Raw genomic sequence first — 22934 nt, forward strand, 5'->3', positions numbered from 1 at the left:
TAGAGGTTTTTGGGGTTAAAAATGATGAAATGGAGATATTTCAATAAATTAATGATTTATCCAAAAGTGCTTCAGTTTTCTGGGAATTCATGGAAAATCCCAAATCCCAAATTTGTGTCCAAATCCCTAAATCCTCAAGATTTCACCACAGGGGAGAAAATATATGGAATTTGGGGGGTTTTTTCCTAAATTCATCACAGAAAATAACAAGTTTTGAACTGTTTGGTTTCCCCTCAGAGAAAATTCCCAAAAAACCACAAAAAAACCCAAAAAAACCCCAAAAAACCCCAAAAACCACCAAAAACCCACAAAAACCCCAAAAAAACCCCAAAAAGCCCCAAAAAAACCCCAAAAAACCCCAAAAAACCCCAAAAAAACCCCAAAAAACCCCAAAAAAGCCCCAAAGCCCCAAAAAAACCCCAAAAAACCACCAAAAAACCCCAACAAAGCCCAAAAGCCCCAAAAACCCAAAAAAAACCCAAAAAAACCCAAAAAACCCCCAAAAACCCCCAAAAACCACCAAAAACCACCAAAAAACACCAAAACCCCCAAAAACCCCAAAAAAAACCCAAAAACCACCAAAAAACCACCAAAAAAACACCAAAAACCCCAAAAAAACCCCAAAAAAGCCCCAAAAACCCCCCAAAAAAACCAAAAAAAACAAAAAAAAACCCAAAAAAACCCCAGAAAACCCCAAAATTCCCCCAAAAAACCCCAAAATTAACACCAGAGTTGATCAGGAATTTCTCATCACCCCACAGGATTTTTCTGCATCCAAATCCTTTAATTTCCTGCCGCAGGAAAATTCCTAAAAAGGGGAATTTTCCTTGAAATTTTCTTCTTTTTTTCTGAGCAAAAAAATGAATAAAAAGGGAAAAAAATTAGGAAAAATAGGAAAAAATACAAGTGGGATAGAATTTGATTTATCAGAGGGGATTGTGAGTTGTGGGGAGGAAATGGAGGGGAAAAGAGGAGGAAATGGGAAAAAATAGAGGAGGAAATGGAAGGAAAAAAGAGGAAATTGAGAGAAAAAAGAGGAGGAAATTGAGGGGAAAATGGAGAGAAAAAAGGAGGAAATGGAGAGAAAAAAGAGGAGGAAATTGAGGGGAAAAGAGGAGGAAATGGAGAGAAAAAATAGGAGGAAATGGGGAAAAAAGGAAGAAATTGAGGAGAAAATGGAGAGAAAAAGGGAGGAAATTGAGGAGAAAAAAGAGGAAGAAATTGAGAGAAAAAAGAGGAAATGGAGGTGAGAAAGAGGAGGAAAGGGAGAAAAAATAGAGGAGGAAGTTGAGGGGAAAAGAGGAGGAAATGGGAAAAAATAGGAGGATATGGAAGGGAAAAAGAGGAAATTGAGAGAAAAAATAGGAGGAAATTGAGGGGAAAAGAGGAAGAAATTGAGAGAAAAAGAGGAGGAAATTGAGGGGAAAAGAGGAGAAAATTGAGGGGAAAAAGAGGAAAAAATGGAGGGGAAAAGGAGGAGGAAATGGAGAGAACAAAAGGGAGGAAATGGAGGGAAAATAGAGGAGGAAATTGAGGAAAAAGAGGAAAAAATGGAAGGGAAAAGGAGAAGGAAATGGAGGAGAAAAGAGGAAATTGAGGGAAAAAAGAAGAGGAAAGGGAGGGAAAAAGAGGAAGAAATGGAAAGAAAAAGAGGAGGAAATGGAGGGAAAAAGAGGAGGAAATGGAGAAGAGAAAGAGGAGAAAATTGAAGGGAAAAAGGGAAAAATGGAGGGGAAAAGGAGGAGGAAATGGAGAGAAAAAAGAAGAGGAAAGGGAGGGGAAAAAGAGGAAGAAATGGAAAGAAAAAGAGGAAGAAATGGAGAGGAAAAAGGAGGAAAGGGAGGAAAAAGAGAGAAGAAAATGGAGAGGAAAAAGAGGAAGAAATGGAAAGAGCAAAGAAAAAATGGAGAGAACAGAGAGGAGGAAATGGAAGGAAAAAAGAGGAGGAAATGGAAGAGAAACGGAAGGGATGGAGGTGGAATGGAGAGAATGTGAAGGGAAAAGAGAAAAAGAAATGGAGAACAGAGAGGAGAAAACAGAGAAGACAGAGGAGAAAATGAAGGGAAAAGAAGAGGAACTGGAAAGGAAAAAGAGGAGAAAATGGAGAGAACAAAGGAGAGAAAATGGCAGGAAAATAGAGGAGGAAATGAAGGGAACAGAGAGGAGAAAACTGAGGGAACAGAGAGGAGAAAACTGAGAGAACAGAGGAGGAAATGGAGAGGAAAAAGAGGAGGAAAGGGAGGGAACAAAGAAGAGAAAATGAAGGGGAAAAGAAGAGAAAAGAGAGGAAATAAAGAGGAGAAAACTGAGGAAGTTTGAGAGACTAAGAGTGGCAGAGGAACTCAGCAAGTCCTGAATGGAGCTGGGAACTTCTCCCAGGAACAAACCACGAAGAAAACACAAACAAAACACCTTCTGAAGCTGCAAAATGCACAAAATTCTGTTTTCCTCAGGTGAGGAGCAGCAGGTAGTCCTTGAGACACACTGGCAGCGGCAGGAAGTGCAGGAAATGGAAGGCAAAGAGAGGAGGAAATGGAGAGAACAAAGAGGAGGAAATTTAGGGGAAAGAGAGGAGAAAATGGAGAAAACAAAGAGGAGGAAATGGAGAAGAAATGGAAGGGATGGGAGGTGAAATGGAGAGAATGTGAAAGGAAAAAAGAGGAAGAAATAAAGGGAACAGAGAGAAGAAAATTGAGAGCACATAGAAGAGAAAATGAAGGGAAAAAGAGGAGAAAAGAGAGGAAATAAAGGGGAGAAAACTGAGGAACTTTAAGGGACTAGCAGTGGCAGACGAGCTCAAAAAGTCCAGAATGGAGCTGGGAACTTCTCCCAGGATCAAACCACAAACAAAACACAAACAAAACACCTTCTGAAGCTCTGAAACACTGGGAATTCTGGTTCTTTTCAGGTGAGGAGCAGCAGGTAGTCCTTGAGACACGCCGGCAGCGGCAGGAATCACAGAAAATGGGATCCAAGGGAGGGAATTCCAGGAAATTTTGGGTTTTTCAGGTGAGGAGCAGCAGGTAGTCCTTGAGGCAGGCGGGCAGCGGCAGCTGCTGCACAGCCTGAGGGAGGAAGGGCAGGAAATGGGAGGGGAAAGAGAGGAGGAATTGATGGGAAAAAAGAAGAGGAAATGGAGGAGAAAGAGAGGAGGAAATGGAGAAGAAATGGAAGGGATGGGAGGTGAAATGGAGAGAATGTGAAAGGAAAAGAGAGGAAGAAATGGAGAGAACAGAGATGAGAAAACGGAGGACAGAGAGGAGAAAATGAAGAGGAAAAAGAGGAGGAAATGGAGGGGAAAAAGGAGAGAAAATGGAGGGAAAATAGAGGAGGAAATGGAGAGAACAGAGAGGAGAGAATGAAGGGGAAAAGAAGAGAAAAGAGAGGAAATAGGAGAAAATAGAAGAAGTGTGAGGAACCAAGGAGGGCTGAAAACCAGAGAGAGGAACTCATCAAGTCCTGAACAGAGCTGGGAACTTCTCCCAGGAGCAAACCACAAAGAAAACACAAAGAAAACACTTCTGAAGCTGCAAAATGCAGGAAATTCTGTTTTCCTCAGGTGAGGAGCAGCAGGTAGTCCTTGAGACACACTGGCAGCGGCAGGAAGTGCAGGAAATGGAGGGGAAAGAGAGGAGGAAATGGAGAGAACAGAGAGGAGGAAATTTAGGGGAAAGAGAGGACATAATGGAGAAAACAAAGAGGAGGAAATGGAGAGAAGAGGAGGAAATTTAGGGGAAAGAGAGAAGAAAATGGAGAAAACAAAGAGGAGGAAATGGAGAAGAAAGGGAAGGGATGGGAGGTGAAATGGAGAGAATGTGAAAGGAAAAGAGAAAAAGAAATAAAGGGAACAGAGAGGAGAAAATGGAAGGGAAAAAAAGGAGGAAATGAAGGGGACTAAGAAGAGAAAATGAAAGGGAAAAGAAGAGAAAAGAGAGGAAATAAAGAGGACTAGCAGTGGCAGAGGAACTCAGCAAGTCCTGAATCGAGCTGGGAACTTCTCCCAGGATCAAACCACGAAGAAACCACGAAGAAACCACAAAGAAAACACCTTTTGAAGCTGTGAAATGCAGGAAAATCTGGTTCTCTTCAGGTGAGGAGCAGCAGGTAGTCCTTGAGACACACTGGCAGCGGCAGGAAGGGCAGGAAAGGGAGGGGAAAGAGAGAAGGAAATGGAGAGAACAAAGAGGAGGAAATGGAGAAGAAATGAAAGGGATGGAGGTGAAATGGAGAGAATGTGAAAGGAAAAGAGAGGAAGAAATGGAGAGAACAAAGAGGAGAAAATGAAGGGGACTAAGAAGAGAAAATGGAGGGGGAAAAGAAGAGAAAAGAGAGGAAATAAAGAAGAGAAAATAGAGGAAGTGTGAGGAACCAAGGAGGGCTGAAAACCAGAGAGAGGAACTCATCAAGTCCTGAACAGAGCTGGGAACTTCTCTCAGGAACAAACCACAAACAAAACACAAAGAAAACACTTCTGAAGCTGCAAAATGCACAAAATTCTGGGGTTTTTTTAGGTGATGAGCAGCAGGTAGTCCTTGAGGCAGGCGGGCAGCGGCAGCTGCTGCACAGCCTGCGGCAGGAAGGGCAGGAAATGGAGGGGGAAGAGAGGAGGAAATGGAGAGAAGAGGAGGAAATTCAGGGAAAGAGGAGAAAATGGAGAAAACAAAGAGGAGGAAATGGAGAAGAAATGGATGGGATGGGAGGTGAAATGGAGAGAATGTGAAAGGAAAAAAGAGGAAGAAATAAAGGGAACAGAGAGGAGAAAACTGAGAGAACAGAGAGGAGAAAATGAAAGGGGAAAAGAGGAGAAAAGAGAGGAAATAAAGGGGAAAAAACTGAGGAACTTTAAGGGACTAGCAGTGGCAGAGGAACTCAGCAAGTCCTGAATCGAGCTGGGAACTTCTCCCAGGATCAAACCACGAAGAAACCACGAAGAAAACACAAACAAAACACCTTCTGAAGCTGAGAAACACTGTGAATTCTGTTTTCCTCAGGTGAGGAGCAGCAGGTAGTCCTTGAGGCACGCTGGCAGCGGCAGCTGCTGCACGGCCTGCGGCAGGAAGGGCAGAAAATGGGATCCAAGGGAGGGAATTCCAGGAAATTTTGGGTTTTTCAGGTGATGAGCAGCAGGTAGTCCTTGAGGCAGGCGGGCAGCGGCAGCTGCTGCACAGCCTGCGGCAGGAACCTCAACCCCAACGCCCTCCTCACCGCGCACCTCGCCAGCGCCTGCAGCCTCCCCGGCGACCTCCTCCCGTCCCTCCCTCCCTTCCCCTCCCCATCCCCACACCCTGCAGCCCTGCACAGCAGCTCCAGGCAGCAATCCTCCCTCTCCGAGCCCAATCCCCTCGCCAGGAAGGCGGCCAGGCGGGCGGCAGGGCTCTGACCCTTCAGGTTGACCAGCCTGGCCTCGGCGTTGAAGTCCAGCAGGACGCTGACGCTCTCCAGGTGGCCCTTGGTGGCAGCCCAGCTCAGCGGCGTGTCGTTGTTGTAGTCCAGGGCGTTGACCAGGGCGCCGTTGGTGAGTAAAATCCGGACGCAGTCTGGGTTGTTTTTGAAGGCTGCCCAGTGCAGGGGGGTGTCCTTGTTGCCGTCGGGGGAGTTGGGGTTGGCGCCGTACTCCAGCAAAATCTCCACGCAGGTTTCGTCTTTCTCGGCGGCGTAGTGGAGGGCGGTGCGGTTGTAGCCGTCCAGGGCGTTCACCTGGGGGGAAAACCCAAAAATTTGGGGTGAAAAAGGTTCTTGGAAAGGTCCTGGATTGGTCCAGAAGAGGCAAAGATCAAATTGTGGATTTAGGGTAGGAGGGTGGTGCGGTTGTAGCCGTCCAGGGCGTTCACCTGGGGGGGAAAACCCGAAAATTTGGGGTGAAAAAGGTTCTGGGAGAGGTTCAGAAGAGGCAAAGATCAAATTGTGGATTTAGAGAAGGAGGGCAGTGCGGTTGTAGCCGTCCAGGGCATTCACCTGGGGGGAAAATGTGAAAATTTGGGGTGAAAAAGAGGTAAAAGGCTTAAATCCTGGATTTAGTAGAAAATGAGAGGAGGGCAGTGCGGTTGTAGCCGTCCAGGGCGTTCACCTGGGGGGGAAACCCAAAAATTTGGGGTGAAAAAGACTATGGGAGAAGTCCTCGCTTGGTTCAAAAGAGGTAAAAGGCTTAAATCCTGAATTTAGTGGAAAATCAGGTAAGAGAGCAGTGCGGCTGTAGCCGTCCAGGGCGTTCACCTGGGGAAAAAACCCAAAAATTTGGGGTGAAAAAGGATAAAATTTGGGGTTAAAAAGGTTCTGGGAGAGGTCTGGAAGAGGCAAAGTGCATAAATCCTGAATTTAGTAGAAAATGAGGGGAAGGCGGTGCAGGTGTAGCCGTCCAGGGCGTTCACCTGGGGGGGAAAACCCAAAAATTTGGGGTGAAAAAGGTTCTGGGAGAGGTTTAGGAGAGGCAAAGATCAAATTGTGGATTTAGGGAAGGAGGGCAGTGTGGTTGTAGCTGTCCAGGGCGTTCACCTGGGGGGGAAACCCAAAAATTTGGGGTGAAAAGAATAAAAATTTGGGGTTAAAGAAGAGGTAAAAGGCTTAAATCCTGAATTTAGTAGAAAATGAGAGGAGGGCGGTGCAGTTGTAGCCGTCCAGGGCGTTCACCTGGGGGGGAAACCAAAAATTTGGGGTGAAAAAGGATAAAATTTGGGGTTGAAAAGAATAAAATTAAGGGTTTAAAAGATTTTGGGAGAGATTCAGAAAAAGCAAAGAGCTTAAATCCTGAATTTAGTGGAAAATCAGGTAGGAGGGCAGTGTGGTTGTAGCCATCCAGGGTGTTCACCTGGGGGAAACCCAAAAATTTGGGGTTGAAAAGATTCTAGGAGAGATTCTGGCTCAGCCTGGAAAAGACCAAGTGGTTAAATTCTGAATTTAGCAGAAAATGAAACAATGGTTTGGCGTAGGAGGGCAGTGCGGTTGTAGCCATCTAGGGCGTTCACCTGGGGGGGAAAAATGAAAATTTGGGGTTAAAAATGGTTCTGAGAGACGTTTAGGAGAGGCAAAGACCAAATTGTGGATTTAGGGAAAGAGGGCAGTGCAGTTGTAGCCGTCCAGGGCGTTCACCTGGGGGGGAAACCCAAAAATTTGGGGTGAAAAAGGATAAAATTTGGGGTTGAAAAGAATAAAATTTGGGGTTGAAAAGATTTTGGGAGAGATTCAGAAAAAGCAAAGAGCTTAAATCCTGAGTTTAGTGGAAAATCAGGTAGGAGGGTGGTGAGGTTGTAGCCGTCCAGGGCGTTCATCTGGGGAAAAAATACAAAAATTTGGGGTGAAAAAGGATAAAATTTGGGGTTATAAAGGTTCTGGGAGAGGAGGAAATCGAGAGAAAAGAGGAGGAAATGGAGTCGTCCAGGGCGTTCACCTGGGGGGAAAACCCAAAAATTTGGGGTTAAAAAGACTATGGGAGAAGTCCTGGCTTGGTTCAGAAGAGGTAAAAGGCTTAAATCTTGAATTTTGTGAAAAATGAGTGGAGGGCGGTGCGGTTGTAGCTGTCCAGGGCGTTCACCTGGGGGGGAAACCCAAAAATTTGGGGTGAAAAAGAGGTAAAAGGCTTAAATCCTGGATTAAGTAGAAAATGAGTGGAGGGCGGTGCGGTTGTAGCCGTCCAGGGCGTTCACCTGGGGGGGAAACCCAAAAATTTGGGGTGAAAAAGAGGTAAAAGGCTTAAATCCTGGATTAAGTAGAAAATGAGTGGAGGGCAGTGCGGTTGTAGCCGTCCAGGGCGTTCACCTGGAGAAAAAACCCAAAAATTTGGGGTTATAAAGGTTCTGGGAGAGGTTCAGAAGAGGTAAAAGGCTTAAATCCTGAATTTAGTAGAAAATGAGTGGAGGGCAGTGCGGTTGTAGCCGTCCAGGGCGTTCACCTGGGGGGAAAACCCAAAAATTTGGGGTGAAAAAGGATAAAATTTGGGGTTATAAAGGTTCTGGGAGAGGTCTGGAAGAGGCAAAGTGCACAAATCCTAAATTTAGTGGAAAATGAGGGAAAGGCAGTGCAGATGTAGCCATCCAGGGCATTCACCTGGGGGGAAAAAATGAAAATTTGGGGTTGAAAAAGGTTCTGGGAGAGGTTCAGAAGAGGCAAAGAACAAATTGTGGATTTAGAGAAGGAGGGCAGTGCGGTTGTAGCCGTCCAGGGCATTCACCTGGGGGGAAAATGTGAAAATTTGGGGTGAAAAAGAGGTAAAAGGCTTAAATCCTGGATTTAGTAGAAAATGAGTGGAGGGCAGTGCGGTTGTAGCCATCCAGGGTGTTCACCTGGGGGGGAAAACCCAAAAATTTGGGGTGAAAAAGGTTCTGGGAGAAGTTCTGGGAGAGGTTCAGAAGAGGTAAAAGGTTTAAATCCTGAATTTAGTGGAAAATGAAACAAGGGTTTGGGGTAGGAGGGCAGTGCAGTTGTAGCTGTCCAGGGCGTTCACCTGGGGGGGAAACCCAAAAATTTGGGGTGAAAAGAATAAAAATTTGGGGTTAAAAATGGTTCTGGGAGACGTTTAGGAGAGGCAAAGACCAAATTGTGGATTTAGGGAAGGAGGGCGGTGCGGTTGTAGCCATCCAGGGCGTTCACCTGGGGGGAAAACCCAAAAATTTGGGGTGAAAAAGGATAAAATTTGGGGTTGAAAAGAATAAAATTTGGGGTTGAAAAGATTTTGGGAGAGATTCAGAAAAAGCAAAGAGCTTAAATCCTGAATTTAGTGGAAAATCAGGTAGGAGGTTGGTGCGGTTGTAGCCATCCAGGGCGTTCACCTGGGGGGGAAACCCAAAAATTTGGGGTTGAAAAGATGCTAGGAGAGATTCTGGCTCAGCCTGGAAAAGACCAAGTGGTTAAATTCTGAATTTAGCAGAAAATGAAACAATGGTTTGGGGTAGGAGGGCAGTGCGGTTGTAGCCGTCCAGGGCGTTCACCTGGGGGGAAACCCAAAAATTTGGGGTGAAAAAGACTATGGGAGAAGTCCTGGCTTGGTTCAGAAGAGGTAAAAGGCTTAAATCTTGAATTTTGTGAAAAATGAGTGGAGGGCAGTGCGGTTGTAGCTGTCCAGGGCGTTCACCTGGGGGGGGAAAATGTGAAAATTTGGGGTGAAAAAGCATATAATTTGGGGTTGAAAAGAATAAAATTTGGGGTTGAAAAGATTTTGGGAGAGATTCAGAAAAAGCAAAGAGCTTAAATCCTGAATTTAGTGGAAAATCAGGTAAGAGAGCAGTGTGGTTGTAGCCGTCCAAGGCATTCACCTGGGGGAAAAATCTAAAAATTTGGGGTGAAAAAGGTTCTGGGAGAGGTTTAGGAGAGATAAAAGGCTTAAATCTTGAATAAACAAGGGTTTGGGGTAGGAGGGCAGTGCGGTTGTAGCCATCCAGGGTGTCCACCTGGGGGGGGAAATTAAAATTTGGGGTGAAAAAGGTTCTAGAAGAGGTTTGGAAGAGGCTTTACCTCAGCCCCTTTCTGCAGCAGCAGCTCCACACAGCAAGAAGAACTTTTCCCCAAAATCCATTTTAAATCCACCAACTCCATTCCCAACTTCCCTGACCCTTTTGGTCAATTTTTCCCCAATTTTTCCCTAATTTTCCCCCAATTTTCCCCCATTTTCCCCCAATTTTCCCTGAATTTTTCCCCAGTTTTTCCCCAATTTTCCCCCAAATTTCCCCCAATTTTCCCTGAATTTTTCCCCAGTTTTTCCCCAATTTTCCCCCAAATTTCCCCCAATCTTTCCCCAAATTTCCCCAAATTTTCCCCCAATTTTCCCCCAATTTCCCCCAATTTTCCCAAATTCCCCCAATTTCCCCCAAATTTCCCCAAATTTCCCCCAAATTTCCCCAATTTTTCCCCAAATTTCCCCCAAAATTTTCCCAATTTTTCCCCAATTTTCCCCCAATTTTTGGGATTTTCCAGGCTCACCTCAGCCCCTTTCTGCAGCAGCAGCTCCACACAGCAGCAACAACTTTTCCCCAAAATCCAATTTAAACCCACCAACTCCATTCCCAACTTCCCTGACCCTTTTGCTGAATTTTCCCCCAATTTTTCCCCAAATTTTCCCCAATTGTCCCCAAATTTTCCCCAGTTTTTCCCCCAATTTTTCCCCAATTTTCCCCAAATTTTCCCCCAATTTTACCCCAATTTTACCCCAATTTTTCCCCCAATCTTCCCCCAATTTTCCCCCCAAATTTCCCAATTTTTCCCCAAATTTCCCCAAAATTTTCCCAATTTTTTCCCCATTTTTCCTCCAATTTTTCCCCCAATTTTGGGGTTTTCCAGCCTCACCTCAGCTCCTTTCTGCAGCAGCAGCTCCACACAGCAAGAAGAACTTTTCCCCCAAATCCAATTTAAACCCACCAACTCCATTCCCAACTTCCCTGACCCTTTTGGTCAATTTTTCCCCAATTTTTCCCTAATTTTCCCCCAATTTTCCCCCATTTTCCCCCCATTTTTCCCCAATTTTCCCTGAATTTTTCCCCAGTTTTTCCCCAATTTTCCCCCAAATTTCCCCCAATCTTTCCCCAAATTTTCCCCAATTTCCCCCCAATTTCCAATTTTTCTCCAAATTCCCCCAATTTCCCCAAATTTCCCCAAATTTCCCAAATTTACAATTTCCCCCAAAATTTCCCCAATTTTTCCCCAATTTTTCCCCAAATTTCCCCCAATCTTCCCCCAATTTTGGGGTTCCCAGGCTCACCTCAGCCCCTTTCTGCAGCAGCAGCTCCACGCAGTCAGCATCAGCCACCATGCAGGCACAGTGCAGAGGCTTCAGCGTGCCGTGCAGGCAGTTCACATCCGCGCCCTGGGCAGCAGGGAAAACATCAGGGAAACATCAGGGAAACATCAGGGAAAAATCAGGAAAATCAGGGAAAAAATTGGGGGAAAATCAGGGAAAAATCGGGGAAAAAATCGGGGAAAAAAGCAGGAAAATCAGAGGAAAAATCAGGGGAAAAATCAGGGAAATCAGGGAAAAAATCAGGGAAAAAGCAGGAAAATCAGGGGAAAAATCGGGGAAAAAAGCGGGGAATAAAGCAGGGAAATCAGGGAAAAAATCGGGGGAAAAAATCGGGGGGAAAAATCGGGGGAAAAATTGGGGGAAAATCGGGGGAAAATCGGGGGAAAATCGGGGGAAAATCAGGGAAAAAGCGGGAAAATCGGGGGAAAAATCAGGGGAAAAAGCAGGGGAAAAAGCAGGAATTCATCTTTTGCATCATTTCAGAAAAGGTTAATTAAGAAAAATTCCATGGATTTGTTTGTGGGAATTGTAGAGAGCAGAATTGACTCAGAATTCAGGAATTTGCTACTTCAGAAAGGGTTAATTTAGATAAATCCTGAGGGTTTGTTTTTGAGAGTTTTATGGAATTCCCAAAGTCAGGAATTAATCCTTTGCATCATTTCACAAAGGGTTAATTAAGACAAATTCCAGGGATTTGTTTGTGGGAATTGCAGAGACAAGAAGTGCCTCAGAATTCAGGAATTCCCCACTTCAGAAATGGTTAATTTACAAAAATCCCATGGATTTGCTTGCAGGAATTACAGAGAATTCCTGAGGGCAGGAATTCTCCACTTTCCATCCCTTCAGGAATTATTAATTCACAAAATCCCATGGATTTATTTGCAGAAATCACAGAGAATTCCCGAGGGCAGAAACCACTTGGGGATCAGGAATTCCCTCTCCTTTCCATCCCTTCAGGAATTATTAATTCACACCAATCCCTTGAATTTATTTGCAGGAATTACAGAGAATTTCCTAAGGCAGAAACCACTTCGGGGTCAGAAATTCCCACTCCTTTCCATCCCTTCAGGAAAAGTTAATTCATAAAAATCCCATGGATTTGTTTGTTTGTTTGCAGGAGTTTTATGGAATTCTCAAGGTTAGGAATTCCCCACTTTCCATCCCTTCAGAAAAGGTTAATTCACACAAATCTCATGGATTTATTTGTAGGAATTGCAGAGACCAGAAGTCCCTCAGAAATTAGGAATTCCCCACTTCAGAAAGACTTAATTCAGAGAAATCCCATGGATTTATTTGAAGGAATTCCAAAGAATTCCCGAGGGCAGAAATTCCCCACTTTCCATCCTTTCAGAAAGGATTAATTCACACAAATCCCATGGATTTATTTGTAGGAATTACAGAAATTACAGGGAATTCCTGAGGGCAGAAACCACTTCGGGATCAGAAATTCCCTCTCCTTTCCATTCCTTCAGGAATTATTAATTCCCAAAAATCCCATGGATTTGTTTGCAGGAGTTTTATGGAATTCCTGAGGTCAGGAATTCATGTTTTTCATCCCTTCAGGAATTATTAATTCACAAAAATCCCATGGATTTGATTGTTTGTTTGCAGGAGTTTTATGGAATTCCCGAGGTCAGGAATTCATCTTTTCCATCATTTCACAAAGGGTTAGTTAAGAGAAATCCCATGGATTTGTTTGTGGGAATTGCAGAGAGCAGAAGATCCTCGGAATTCAGAAATTCCCCACTTCAGGAAGAGCTAATTCATATAAATCCTGAGGGTTTGTTTGCAGGAGTTTTATGGAATTCTCAAGTTCAGGAATTCTCCACTTTCCATCCCTTCAGGAATTATTAATTCACAAAAATCCCATGGATTTGTTTGTAGGAATTGCAGAGAGCAGAACTCCCTCGGAATTCAGGAATTCCCCACTTCAAAAAGAGTTAATTCAGAGAAATCCCATGGATTTATTTGAAGGAATTACAAAGAATTCCCGAAGGCAGGAATTCCCCACTTTCCATCCCTTCAGGAATTATTAATTCACACAAATCCCATGGATTTTTTTGCAGGAATTACAGAGAATTCCTAAGCGCAGAAACCACTTGGGGATCAGAAATTCCCACTCCTTTCCCATCCCTTCACTAGCAATGTCAAAAAAAGTTATTTTAAATAAATCCCATGGATTTATTCGCAGGAATTACAGAGAATTCCCGAGGGCAGAAACCACTCCGGGATCAGAAATTCCCACTCCTTTCCATCCCTTCAAGAAAGGTTAATTCACAAAAAATCCCATTTTTTTATTTGTTTGTTTGCAGAAGTTTTATGGAATTCCCGAAAGCAGGAATTCCCCACTTTCCATCCTTTCAGGAATTATTAATTCACACAAATCCCATGGATTTGTTTGCAGGAATTACAGAAAATTCCCGAGGGCAGAAACCACTTGGGGATAGAAATTCCCTCTCCTTTCCCATCCCTTTATCAGCAACAACAAAAAGCGTTAATTAAAATAAAACCCCAATATTCATTCTCAGTAAACCTCCCATTTTAATCCCTTTTATCTTTAACCAATTTATTATCCCCAAACGACACCCGGAGACCTTCCAAGCCTCAGGAGTCCAGAAATTGAGGAAAAAAACCTCTAAAAACCCTAATTATTCCCCAAAAATTTTGATTTTTCGTGTCCAGAGAGTCCGAAACCCCCCGGAACACCTCGGCAATGTCCCTCAGAATAACCCAAAGCCCTGGAGAACCTCAAACACCCCAACCGGAGCGCAGAACAAACCCCTGCCGGGCCGCAGAGCTCACCCTGCCGATCAGATCCTCCACGTTGTCCCGGGGGAAGGAGCGGATGGCGGCGATGGTGCGGATGAGGCGCTCCGAAAGGGAATACTTGCTCTGGATGCTCTGCATGATGTACCACATGGCGCGGGAGGCATCCCCGGCCGGCCTGCCGAGCCCCGCGCCGGGGCGGAGCGGCGCAGGAGGCCGCGGTGGCTCCGGAGGTGTTCCACGGGCGGGTTGGAGAGTCCCGCAGCGGTTTGGAGAGTCTTCGCGTGGTTCCGGAGCGATCCCAGGTGGTTTCGGAGCGATGCCGGGTGGTTTTGGGTGGTTTTTTGGGGTCTCCGCGGTGGTTTTTGGGGTTCCCGCAGAGCTACCGGAGCACCACCCGCACCGAGCGGAGCGCAGCGCGGAAATGCCGCGACCCGGAAGTGGCGCCGCTTCCCCTATCCCACCCCGCCAGGCTCTCCACCAATCAGACGCCGCCGAACCCGCCGGACACGCCCCCTCTACGTGCTCTCATCCAATCATCACGCGGCATAACGGATTTCCACCAATCGGCGCTCTCCCCAGGACACGAAGCCACACCCCTTCCCTCCCTCGTGACTCCTTTATTTTTCCCATTCCCAGGCCACGCCCCCACCGCGCTACCAACCAATAAGAACGCAGCTCGTCGCTAAGCCACGCCCCCGGTGCCGCGCAAACAAACAGAGACAAAAATGGGAATTTTTTACCCCAAAATTGGGATTTTTTCACTCATTTTTTCACTCATTTTTTAACCCCTGCCGCCCCGGCGCCTTCCGAGGCGCCGTTTGGCTCTATGGCCGCGGGTAAGGATCCCAGTGCAGCCGGCCGAGCCGCGCGGGCCGCAGAGCAGAGCCCTGGGGGGAAACGGTGGCGAGTGGATTGCGGGAGGTGGCTACTGGGAGGTGGGGTCAGCCCAGTGCTCCCAGTAACCACAAGCCCCATTCCCAGTGCTCCCAGTAACCCCAAACCCTCCTCCCAGTGTTCCCAGTAACCCCAAACGCCATCCCAGTGCTCCCAGTAGCCTCAAACGCCATTCCCAGTGTTCCCAGTAACCCCAAATCCCCTCCCAGTAACCACAAACATCCTCCCAGTAACCCCAAACCCCATCCCAATGCTCCCAGTAACCCCAAACATCCTCCCAGTAACCCCAAACCCCATCCCAGTGCTCCCAGTAAGCCCAAACGCCATTCCCAGTGCTCCCAGTAACCACAAACACCATCCCAGTGCTCCCAGTAGCCTCAAACGCCATTCCCAGTGTTCCCAGTAACCCCAAATCCTCTCCCAGTGTTCCCAGTAACCCGAAACCCTCTTCTCAGTAACCCCAAACGCCATCCCAGTAACCCCAGTAACCCCAAACCCCCTCCCAGTGTTCCCAGTAACCCTGAATCCTCTCCCAGTAACCCCAAACCCTCCTCCCAGTGCTCCCAGTAACCCCAAACCCCATTCCCAGTGCTCCCAGTAACCCCAAACCCTCTCCCAGTAACCCCAAACCCCATCCCAGTGTTCCCAGTAACCACAAACATCCTCCCAGTAACCTCAAACCCCATCCCAGTGCTCCCAGTAATTCAAAACCCTCCTCCCAGTGCTCCCAGTAACCCCAAATCCCATTCCCAGTAACCCCAAACCCCATTCCCAGTGCTCCCAGTAACCCCAAACCCTCTCCCAGTGCTCCCAGTAACCCCAAACCCCATTCCCAGTGCTCCCAGTAACCCCAAACCCCATCCCAGTGCTCCCAGTAACCTCAAACGCCATTCCCAGTGCTCCCAGTAACCCCAAACATCCTCCCAGTGCTCCCAGTAACCCCAAACCCCAGCCCAGTAACCCCAAACATCCGCCCAGTGCTCCCAGTAACCCCAAATCTCCTCCCAGTAACCCCAAATCCCCTCCCAGTAACCCCAGTAACCCCAAACCCCCTCCCAGTGTTCCCAGTAACCCCAAACCCCCTCCCAGTGCTCCCAGTAATCCAAAACCCTCCTCCCAGTGCTCCCAGTAATCCCAAACCCCAGCCCAGTGCTCCCAGTAACCCCAAACATCCTCCCAGTGCTCCCAGTAACCCCAAACCCTCTCCCAGTAACCCCAAATCTCCTCCCAGTGCTCCCAGTAACCCCAAATGCCATCTCAGTGTTCCCAGTAACCCCAAACTCCTCCTCCCAGTGCTCCCAGTAACCACAAACACCCTCCCAGTAACCCCAAGTCCCCTCCCAGTAACCCCAAACCCTCTCCCAGTGCTCCCAGTAACCCCAAACTCCATTCCCAGTGCTCCCAGTAACCCCAAATCCCCTCCCAGTAACCCCATCCCAGTGTTCCCAGTAACCCCAAACATCCTCCCAGTGCTCCCAGTAACCCCAAATCCCATTCCCAGTAACCCCAAACCCTCTCCCAGTAACCCCAAACCCCATCCCAGTGTTCCCAGTAACCCCAAATATCTTCCCAGTAATCCCAAACCCCATCCCAGTGCTCCCAGTAACCACAAACACCCTCCCAGTAATCCTAAATCCCCTCCCAGTAACCCCAAACCCTCTCCCAGTGCTCCCAGTAACCCCAAACATCCTCCCAGTAACCTCAAACCCCATCCCAGTGCTCCCAGTAATTCAAAACCCTCCTCCCAGTGCTCCCAGTAACCCCAAATCCCATTCCCAGTAACCCCAAATGCCATCCCAGTGTTCCCAGTAACCCCAAACCCCCATTCCCAGTGCTCCCAGTAACCCCAAATCCCATCCCAGTAACCCCAAACCCTCCTCCCAGTGCTCCCAGTAACCCCAAACCCCCATTCCCAGTGCTCCCAGTAAGGGACTCACCTGCCATACTGGTGTCCCTCGGGATCTCGGGGTCTCCACGGGGGTCGAGCGGCTGCAAAATTGGGGACCCGAAATTTAGGGTGAATTCCCCCAAATTTTGGGTAATCCAACCCCAATTTAGGGTAAATCCCCCCAAATTTTGAGTGCCCCGATCCAAATTTTGGGTGAATCCCCCAAATTTAGGGTGAATTCCCCCAAATTTTGGGAGCCCCAACCAAAATTCAGGGTGAATCCCCCCAAATTTCAGGTGCCCCGACCCAAATTTCGGGTGAATCCCCCCAAATTTAGGATGACCACCCCCCAAATTTAGGGTGAATCCCCCCAGATTTTGGGTGCCCCGACCCAAATTTAGGGTAAATCCCCCCAATTTTGGGTGATCCAGCCCAAATTCAGGGTGAATCCCCCCAAATTTTGGGTGATCCAACCCAAATGTAGGGTGAATCCCCCAAATTTCAGGTGATCCAACCCAATTTTAGGGTGAATCCCCCCGAATTTTGGGTTCCCCGACCCCAATTTAGGGTGAATCCTCCCAAATTTTGGGAGCCCCAACCCAAATTTAGGGAGAATCCCCCCAATTTAGGGTAAATCCCCCCAAATTTTGGGTAAATCCCCCCAAATTTAGGGTGAATCCCCCCAAATTTCGAGTGCCTCAACCCAAATTTAGGGTGAATCCCCCCAAATTTTGGGTGATCCAACCCAAATTTTGGGTGATCCAACCCAAATTTAGGGTGAATCCTCCCAAATTTCAGGAGCCCCAACCCAAATTTAGGGTGAATCCTCCCAAATTTCGGGTGAATCCCCCCAAATTTAGGGTAAATCCCCCGAATTTCGGGTTTCCCCCCTTACCTGATCACCTGGCTGCTGAGCTGCTGGCGAGGCTGAGGAGTAACTGCAAAAAATGGGGAAAAATTTGGGAAAAAATTGGGGAAAAAATTGGGGAAAAATTTGGGGAAACCCCGTGAGGATTGGGGGAATTTGGGGAGGAGTTTTTGGGGTTCAGAGACACCCCAAAAATCAGTTTGGGGAGGGTCTCACCTGCCTGGGTGGGCGAGGGGCCGATGGGGTGAGGAGTGCTGCTGCGGCTGCTCCAGCGCCAGCCTGGGGACAGCTGGGGACAGTTGGGGACGTTTTGGGGGTTTTGGGGGCAGTTTGGAGGTGAGAGAAATTTTTGGGATTTTGGAATTTTTATTTTTGGGGATTTTTTTGGGATTATTTGGGGATTTTGGGGGGATTTTTTTGGGGCAGTTTGGGGATGAGAGAAAGAGTAGTGAGATTTTTTGGGGATGTTTTGGGGGATTTTTTGGGATTTTTTGGGATTTTTTGGGGGATTTTTTGGGGATTTTTGAGGATTTTTTGGGGATTTTTCGAGGATTTTTTGGGGATCTTTTTATTTTTTGGAGATTTTTCGGGGTACTTTGGGGGTGAGAGAAGGGGCAGCGAGATTTTTTGGGGATTTTTTAAAAATTTTTTGGGATTTTTGGGGATTTTTTGGGGATTATTTGGGGGCAGTTTGGGAGTGAGAGAAGGGGCAGCGAGATTTTGGGGATTTTTGAGAGATTTTGGGGATTTTGGGGGTGAGAGAAGGGGCAGAGATTTTGGGGTTTGGGGGTTTGAAGGGGTTATTTGGGATTGGGGATTTTGGAAATTTTGGGGCAGTTTTGGGGTAGAAGGGCAGCGAGATTTTGGGATATTTGGGATTTTTGGGGATTTTGGGGCAGTTTGAGGGTGAAGAAGGAGTAGCGAGATTTTGGGGGTTTGGGGGATTTTGGGGATTTTGGGGGATTTTGGGGATTTCTTGGGGGTGAGAGAGAAAGAGGCAGCGAATTTTGGGATTTTGGGGGATTTTGTGGCAGTTTGGGGGTGACAGAAGGACAGCAAGATTTTGGGATTTTTGGGGCAGTCTGGGGGTGAGGGAAAGGGCAGTGGAATTTTTTGGGGGGCAGTTTTGGGGCTGAGGATTTTTGGGGCATTTGGGGTCAGGGAAGGGGCAGTGGGGTTTTTTGGGGTTGAGGGAAGGGGCAGTGGGATTTTTTTGGGGATTTTGGGGGGTGAAGAAAAGGGCAAGGGGATTTTTTGGGGGATTTTGGGAGTGAGGGAAAGGGCAGTGGAATTTTGGGGGCAGTTTTGGGGCTGAGGGATTTTTGGGGACAGTTTTGGGGGTGAGGAAACGGCAGGAGGATTTTTTGGGGGAAGGAAGGGGAAGTGGGATGTTTTTGGGATCAGGGAAAAGGCAGGAGGATTTTTTTGGGGTCAGGGAAGGAGCAGTGGGATTTTTTGGGGATTCTGGGGTCAGGGAAGGGGCAGTGGGATTTTGGGGGGCAGGGAAAAGGCAGGAGGATTTTGGGGGAAGGAAGGGGCAGTGAGATTTTTGGGGATTTTGGGGTCAGGGAAGGGGCAGTGGGATTTTTGGGGGGCAGGGAAAAGGCAGGAGGATTTTTGGGGGGGAAGGAAGGGGCAGTGGGATTTTTTGGGGATTTTTGGGGGAAAGGAAGGAGCAGTGGGATTTTTTGGGGGAAAGAAGGGGCAGTGGGATTTTTTTGGGGATTTTGGGGTCAGGAAAGGGGCAGTGGGATGTTTTTGGGGTCACCTGGTTGCGGCGCAGCTCGGCGTTCTCCTGGCGAAGTAACTCCAGCTCCCTGGGAAGGGGGAAAATTTAATAGGGATTTAATAGGGATTTAATTGTGATTTAATGGGGATTTAATGAGAATTTAATTGGGATTTGAAAGGAATTTAATAAGAATGAATCCCCCCAAAATGGCAGCCAAAGAGGGGAGGAAGATCCACCCAAAAAAAAGCCCAAAAAGTGGCAAAAAGGACATGGAGTCTCACCAAGATGGCAGCCAGGAGGAAGGGGTAAAACCCTCCCAAAAAAAAAACCAAAAAGTGCCCAAAAGGACTTGGAACTTCACCAAGATGGCAGCAAATAGCAGAACATTCTCTCACCAAAATAGCAGCAAAGGGAGGGGAAGATCCACCCAAAAAAAAGCCCAAAAAGTGCCCAGAAGGATGTGGAGTCTCACCAAGATGGCAGCAAATAGCAAAACATTCTCTCCCCAAGATGGCAGCCAAGGAGAAGGGGTAAAACCATCCCAAAAAATGCCCAAAAAGTGACCAAAAGGACTTGAAACCTCACCAAGATGGCAGCAAAGGGAGGGTAAGATCTTCCCCAAAAAAAAGCCCAAAATGTGGCCAAAAGGACTTGGAACTTCACCAAGATGGCAGCCAAGGGGAAGGGGTCAGACCCTCCCAAAAAGTGCCCAAAAAGTGGCCAAAAGGACGTGGAGTCTCACCAAATTCTCTCCTCAAGATAGCAGCCAGAAGGAAGGGGGAAAACCCTCCCAAAAAAAGCCCAAAAATTGCCCAAAAGGACATGGAGTCTCACCAAGATGGCAGCAAAGGTGGGGCTAAAATCCTCCCAAAAAAAGCCCAAAAAGTGGCCAAAAGGATGTGAAATCTCACCAAGATGGCAGCAAATAACAAAACATTCTCTCACCAACATGGCAGCAAAGGTGGGGCTAAAATCCTCCACGAAAAATGCCCAAAAAGTGGCCAAAAGAATGTGAGATGTCACCAAGATGGCAGCCAGGAGGAAGGGGTAAAACCATCCCAAAAAAAGCCCAAAAATTGCCCAAAAGGATGTGGAACCTCCCCAAGATGTGGTGCCCATTTGAGCCCAAGATGGAGGCATCCCCCTCCTCACCTCCTCCTCTTGCCCAGCTCCTCCCGCGCTTCCTCCAGCTCTGCCTGCGCCCGCCGAGCTCCATCCCGGTGAGAGTCCAGCAGCAGCTGCACCTGAGCCAGCTGGAAACGCCACACCTTGGAAAATAGACCAGGTTACAAATTGTGTGTAACTTTAGTCAAAGGTTTTGTTTGTCTTTATCCCGAAAAAAGGACTTTTAGGTTTCTTTCAGGGCGTTTTTATACCAGGTGAAGTCTGGTGGACTCAGATTATCAACAGATTGGGAGTGACCCCGAAGATAGCCAGAGAGGTAAAGAAATATAGAGAAAATAAAGGAAAATAAACCAGGAAGATAAAGAAATATAGAAAAAATAAAGGAAAATGAACCAGAAAGATATAAAGAAATATAGAAAAAATGAAGGAAAATGAACCAGAAAGATAAAGAAATATAGAAAAAATAAAGGAAAATAAACCAGAAAAATAAAGAAATATAGAAAAAATAAAGGAAAATAAACCAGAGAGATAAAGAAATATAGAAAAAATAAAGGAAAATGAACCAGAAAGATAAAGGTTATTAACAGAAAATCCACAGGACATCAGTGACTATCACAAACATCCACCCCAGACCACCTCCAGCAGGGCTGAAGACATCCTGGCCCAGAAAGGACTGATAAGAAAAATTGAAGAATGAAAAACCTAATTAACATCAGAGGTTAGGAAATTCAGATCCAGTGGGAAACTGAGTATCGAGGGTTTGCTCAACTTTGCACCAATGAATACTGACCCAATGTTTTCCTATGTATTTTTACTGTATAAAATATCTAAAAAATCCAGTAAAATGATGTATGCTGGAATGATTCTCTCTGCACAGCCGGGCTGAGTGTGGATGAGATGATTTCTGTGGTACAGAACAACATCCTGACCAGATAATAAAGCAATGCCTTGACTCTCTAACATTAAAAATGCTGTTGGAGGGTTTTTGTATTTTTCCCCACAGATTCGGTGACAGGGTCACACCTTGTCACCTCACCTGGGTGTGGGGATGGCGCGGGATGGAATCCAACATGGCTGCCTCACCTGGGCGATGTGGGCGAGGTGCTTGAGGGCGATGGCCGCCGGGCTCTTGAAGAAAAGCTTGTCCTGCGGGCGCATCTGTGGGGATGGAGGGGTTAAAATGGCGGGAGAAAGGGGAGGGTGAGGGGACAAGATGGAGAGTGAGGGGACAAGATGGAGGGCGAGGGGACAAGGTGGAGGAGAAAAGGTTGGGGAGCAGGAGGAGAAAAGGGTAGGAAGGTGTGAGGGTGAGGGGACAAGATGGAGGGGAAAAGGCTGGGAAATGAGAGGGGAAAAGGGTTGGAAGGCTGAGATGAGAGGACAAGATGGAGAGTGAGGGGACAAGATGGAGGGGAAAAGGCTGGGAAATGGGATGGGAAAAGGGTGGGAAGGGGTGAGGGTGAGGGGACAAGATGGAGGGCGAGGGGACAGGATAAGCTGAGGACAAGATGAGAAAAGGTGGAAGGTGAGGGAAGATGGAGGGCGAGGGGACAAGATGGAGGCTGAGGGGAGAAGATGGAGGGCGAGGGGACAAGATGGAGAGTGAGGGGACAGGATAGAGGCTGAGAGGACAAGATGGAGGGGAAAAGGGTGGGAAGGTGTGAGGGGACAAGATGGAGGGTGAGAGGAAAAGATGAAGGGTGAGGGGACAAGATGAAGGGCGAGAGGACAAGATGGAGAGTGAGGGGACAAGATGAAGGGGAAAAGGTTGGGAAGGTGTGAGGGGAAAAGGGTGGGAAGGCGTGAGGGGAGAAGATGGAGAGTGAGGTGACAAAATGGAGAGTGAGGGGACAAAATGGAGGGTGAGGGGACAAGATGGAGACTGAGGGGACAAGATGGAGACTGAGGGGACAAGATGGAGACTGAGGGGACAAGATGAAGGGTGAGAGGACAAGATGAAGGGTGAGGGGACAGGATGAAGAGTGAGACGACAAGATGGAGGCTGAGGGAACAAGATGAAGGGCGAGGGTACAAGATGGAGGCTGAGGGGACAAGCTGGATGCTGAGGGGACAAGCTGGAGGCTGAAGGAACAAGCTGGATGCTGAGAGGACAGGATGGAGGCTGAGGGGACAAGATGAAGAGTGAGAGGACAAGATGGAGACTGAGGGTACAAGATGAAGGCTGAGAGGACAAGATGGATGCTGAGGGGACAAGGTGGAGCCTGAGGGGACATTGGGCACACATGACAGACACTGGCCTGGTCAGACAGCGGCAGATAGCGGCAGGCCGTGGCACAGACTGGGCAAGAACCTGTGGGGAAAAAGTGAGAAAAGTGAAAGAAAAAGATGTCCGAAAGTCTCCAAAAGTGGTGTTTCTTGAGGGAAATCAACTATTTCCCCTCATTTCAGGGTTTTTAATTGAGGTGGTGTCCTCCACTTCCGCCATTTTAAGGGTTTAAATTGAGGGGAAATTCCCCTTTTCCCATCATTTGAGAGCTTAAAATTGAGGGGAAATACCCCTTTTTCCCATTATTTGAGAACTTAAAATTGAGGGGAAATCTCCCTTTTTCCATCATTTGAGAGCTTAAAATTGAGGGGAAATCCCCCTTTTCCCATCATTTCAGAGTTTAAAATTAAGGGAAAACCTCTTTTTTTCCATCATTTGAGAGATTGAGAACAAATCCTTTTCCCTGATATTTTAAGTGTTTAAACTGAGCACAGACCCCATTTTATTTGTACAAGATGAGGCAAACCCTCCTTTCCTCCTCATTTTGAGGGGTTAAGCTGAACGAAACTCCCCCTTTCCCAGAATTTAAGGGTTTAAATTTGGGATATTGTTAAATTTTGTTTTACCTGAGCCCGCACAGGTGTGACAGAGGATGTGGCCGCAGCTGGTAACAGCAAAGCGAGCGCCGGCCTGGCGAAAGCAGCGACTGCA

General features: G+C 47.2%; 2 protein-coding genes and 2 long non-coding RNA genes across 5 annotated transcripts in view; 2 read left to right on the forward strand and 2 right to left on the reverse strand.

The window, feature by feature from the left end:
• LOC146425824 (uncharacterized) overlaps nt 1-66 on the forward strand; it is a 2037-nt gene extending 1971 nt beyond the window's left edge. Inside the window, exon 2 of the long non-coding RNA XR_014846358.1 lies at nt 6-66. This is a non-coding gene — a long non-coding RNA (uncharacterized LOC146425824). The remainder of the gene's footprint in view (nt 1-5) is intronic.
• A 4923-nt stretch (nt 67-4989) lies between these two features.
• On the reverse strand, nt 4990-13913 carry LOC146425825 (ankyrin repeat and SOCS box protein 8-like). Of its 2 annotated transcripts, XM_085041236.1 has the most exons (3): nt 13526-13913; nt 10685-10789; nt 4990-5697 (listed from the first exon to the last, which is right to left on the reverse strand). In XM_085041236.1, exons 1-3 carry the CDS (start codon nt 13640-13642, stop codon nt 5110-5112), a joined length of 810 nt encoding a protein of 269 aa, XP_084897362.1. In that variant the 5' UTR covers nt 13643-13913; the 3' UTR covers nt 4990-5109. The 2 variants fall into 2 exon arrangements, with proteins under 2 accessions (XP_084897362.1, XP_084897363.1); XM_085041237.1 differs by lacking the exons at nt 10685-10789; nt 13526-13913 and adding an exon at nt 9445-9563.
• LOC146425826 (uncharacterized) lies at nt 7231-7891 on the forward strand. Its single transcript, XR_014846379.1, has 2 exons — nt 7231-7322; nt 7788-7891. It is a non-coding gene; the product is annotated as an uncharacterized LOC146425826 (long non-coding RNA).
• Nucleotides 13914-14275: 362 nt separating the features above from the next.
• RNF212B (ring finger protein 212B) lies at nt 14276-21254 on the reverse strand. The gene is made up of 7 exons (XM_085041252.1): nt 21080-21254; nt 20024-20139; nt 18911-18959; nt 17359-17431; nt 17170-17212; nt 16324-16375; nt 14276-14379 (listed from the first exon to the last, which is right to left on the reverse strand). The coding sequence occupies exons 1-7, from the start codon at nt 21152-21154 to the stop codon at nt 14317-14319; spliced, it is 471 nt and encodes a 156-aa protein (XP_084897378.1). The 5' UTR covers nt 21155-21254; the 3' UTR covers nt 14276-14316.
• Between the last annotated feature and the right edge of the window lie 1680 nt (nt 21255-22934).

This window comes from Lichenostomus cassidix, chromosome 29 (genome assembly GCF_008360975.1).
Source record: "Lichenostomus cassidix isolate B80296 chromosome 29, HeHo_3.0, whole genome shotgun sequence".
In the NCBI taxonomy this organism is placed as follows: Eukaryota; Metazoa; Chordata; class Aves; order Passeriformes; family Meliphagidae; genus Lichenostomus; species Lichenostomus cassidix.

Excerpts from the sequence above, each read along its gene's own strand:
- LOC146425825 (XM_085041236.1), bottom strand. The coding sequence starts at position 13,642 with ATGTGGTACATCATGCAGAGCATCCAGAGCAAGTATTCCCTTTCGGAG. Across the intron at positions 10,790-13,525 it reads TGGAGGATCTGATCGGCAGG|GGCGCGGATGTGAACTGCCT; the intron begins GTGAGCTCTGCG and ends CCTGCTGCCCAG. Across the intron at positions 5,698-10,684 it reads TGCTGCAGAAAGGGGCTGAG|GTGAACGCCCTGGACGGCTA; the intron begins GTGAGCCTGGGA and ends TTTTCCCCCCAG.
- RNF212B (XM_085041252.1), bottom strand. The coding sequence starts at position 21,154 with ATGCGCCCGCAGGACAAGCTTTTCTTCAAGAGCCCGGCGGCCATCGCC. Across the intron at positions 20,140-21,079 it reads ACCTCGCCCACATCGCCCAG|GTGTGGCGTTTCCAGCTGGC; the intron begins GTGAGGCAGCCA and ends CTATTTTCCAAG. Across the intron at positions 18,960-20,023 it reads GAGCTGGGCAAGAGGAGGAG|GGAGCTGGAGTTACTTCGCC; the intron begins GTGAGGAGGGGG and ends CCCCCTTCCCAG.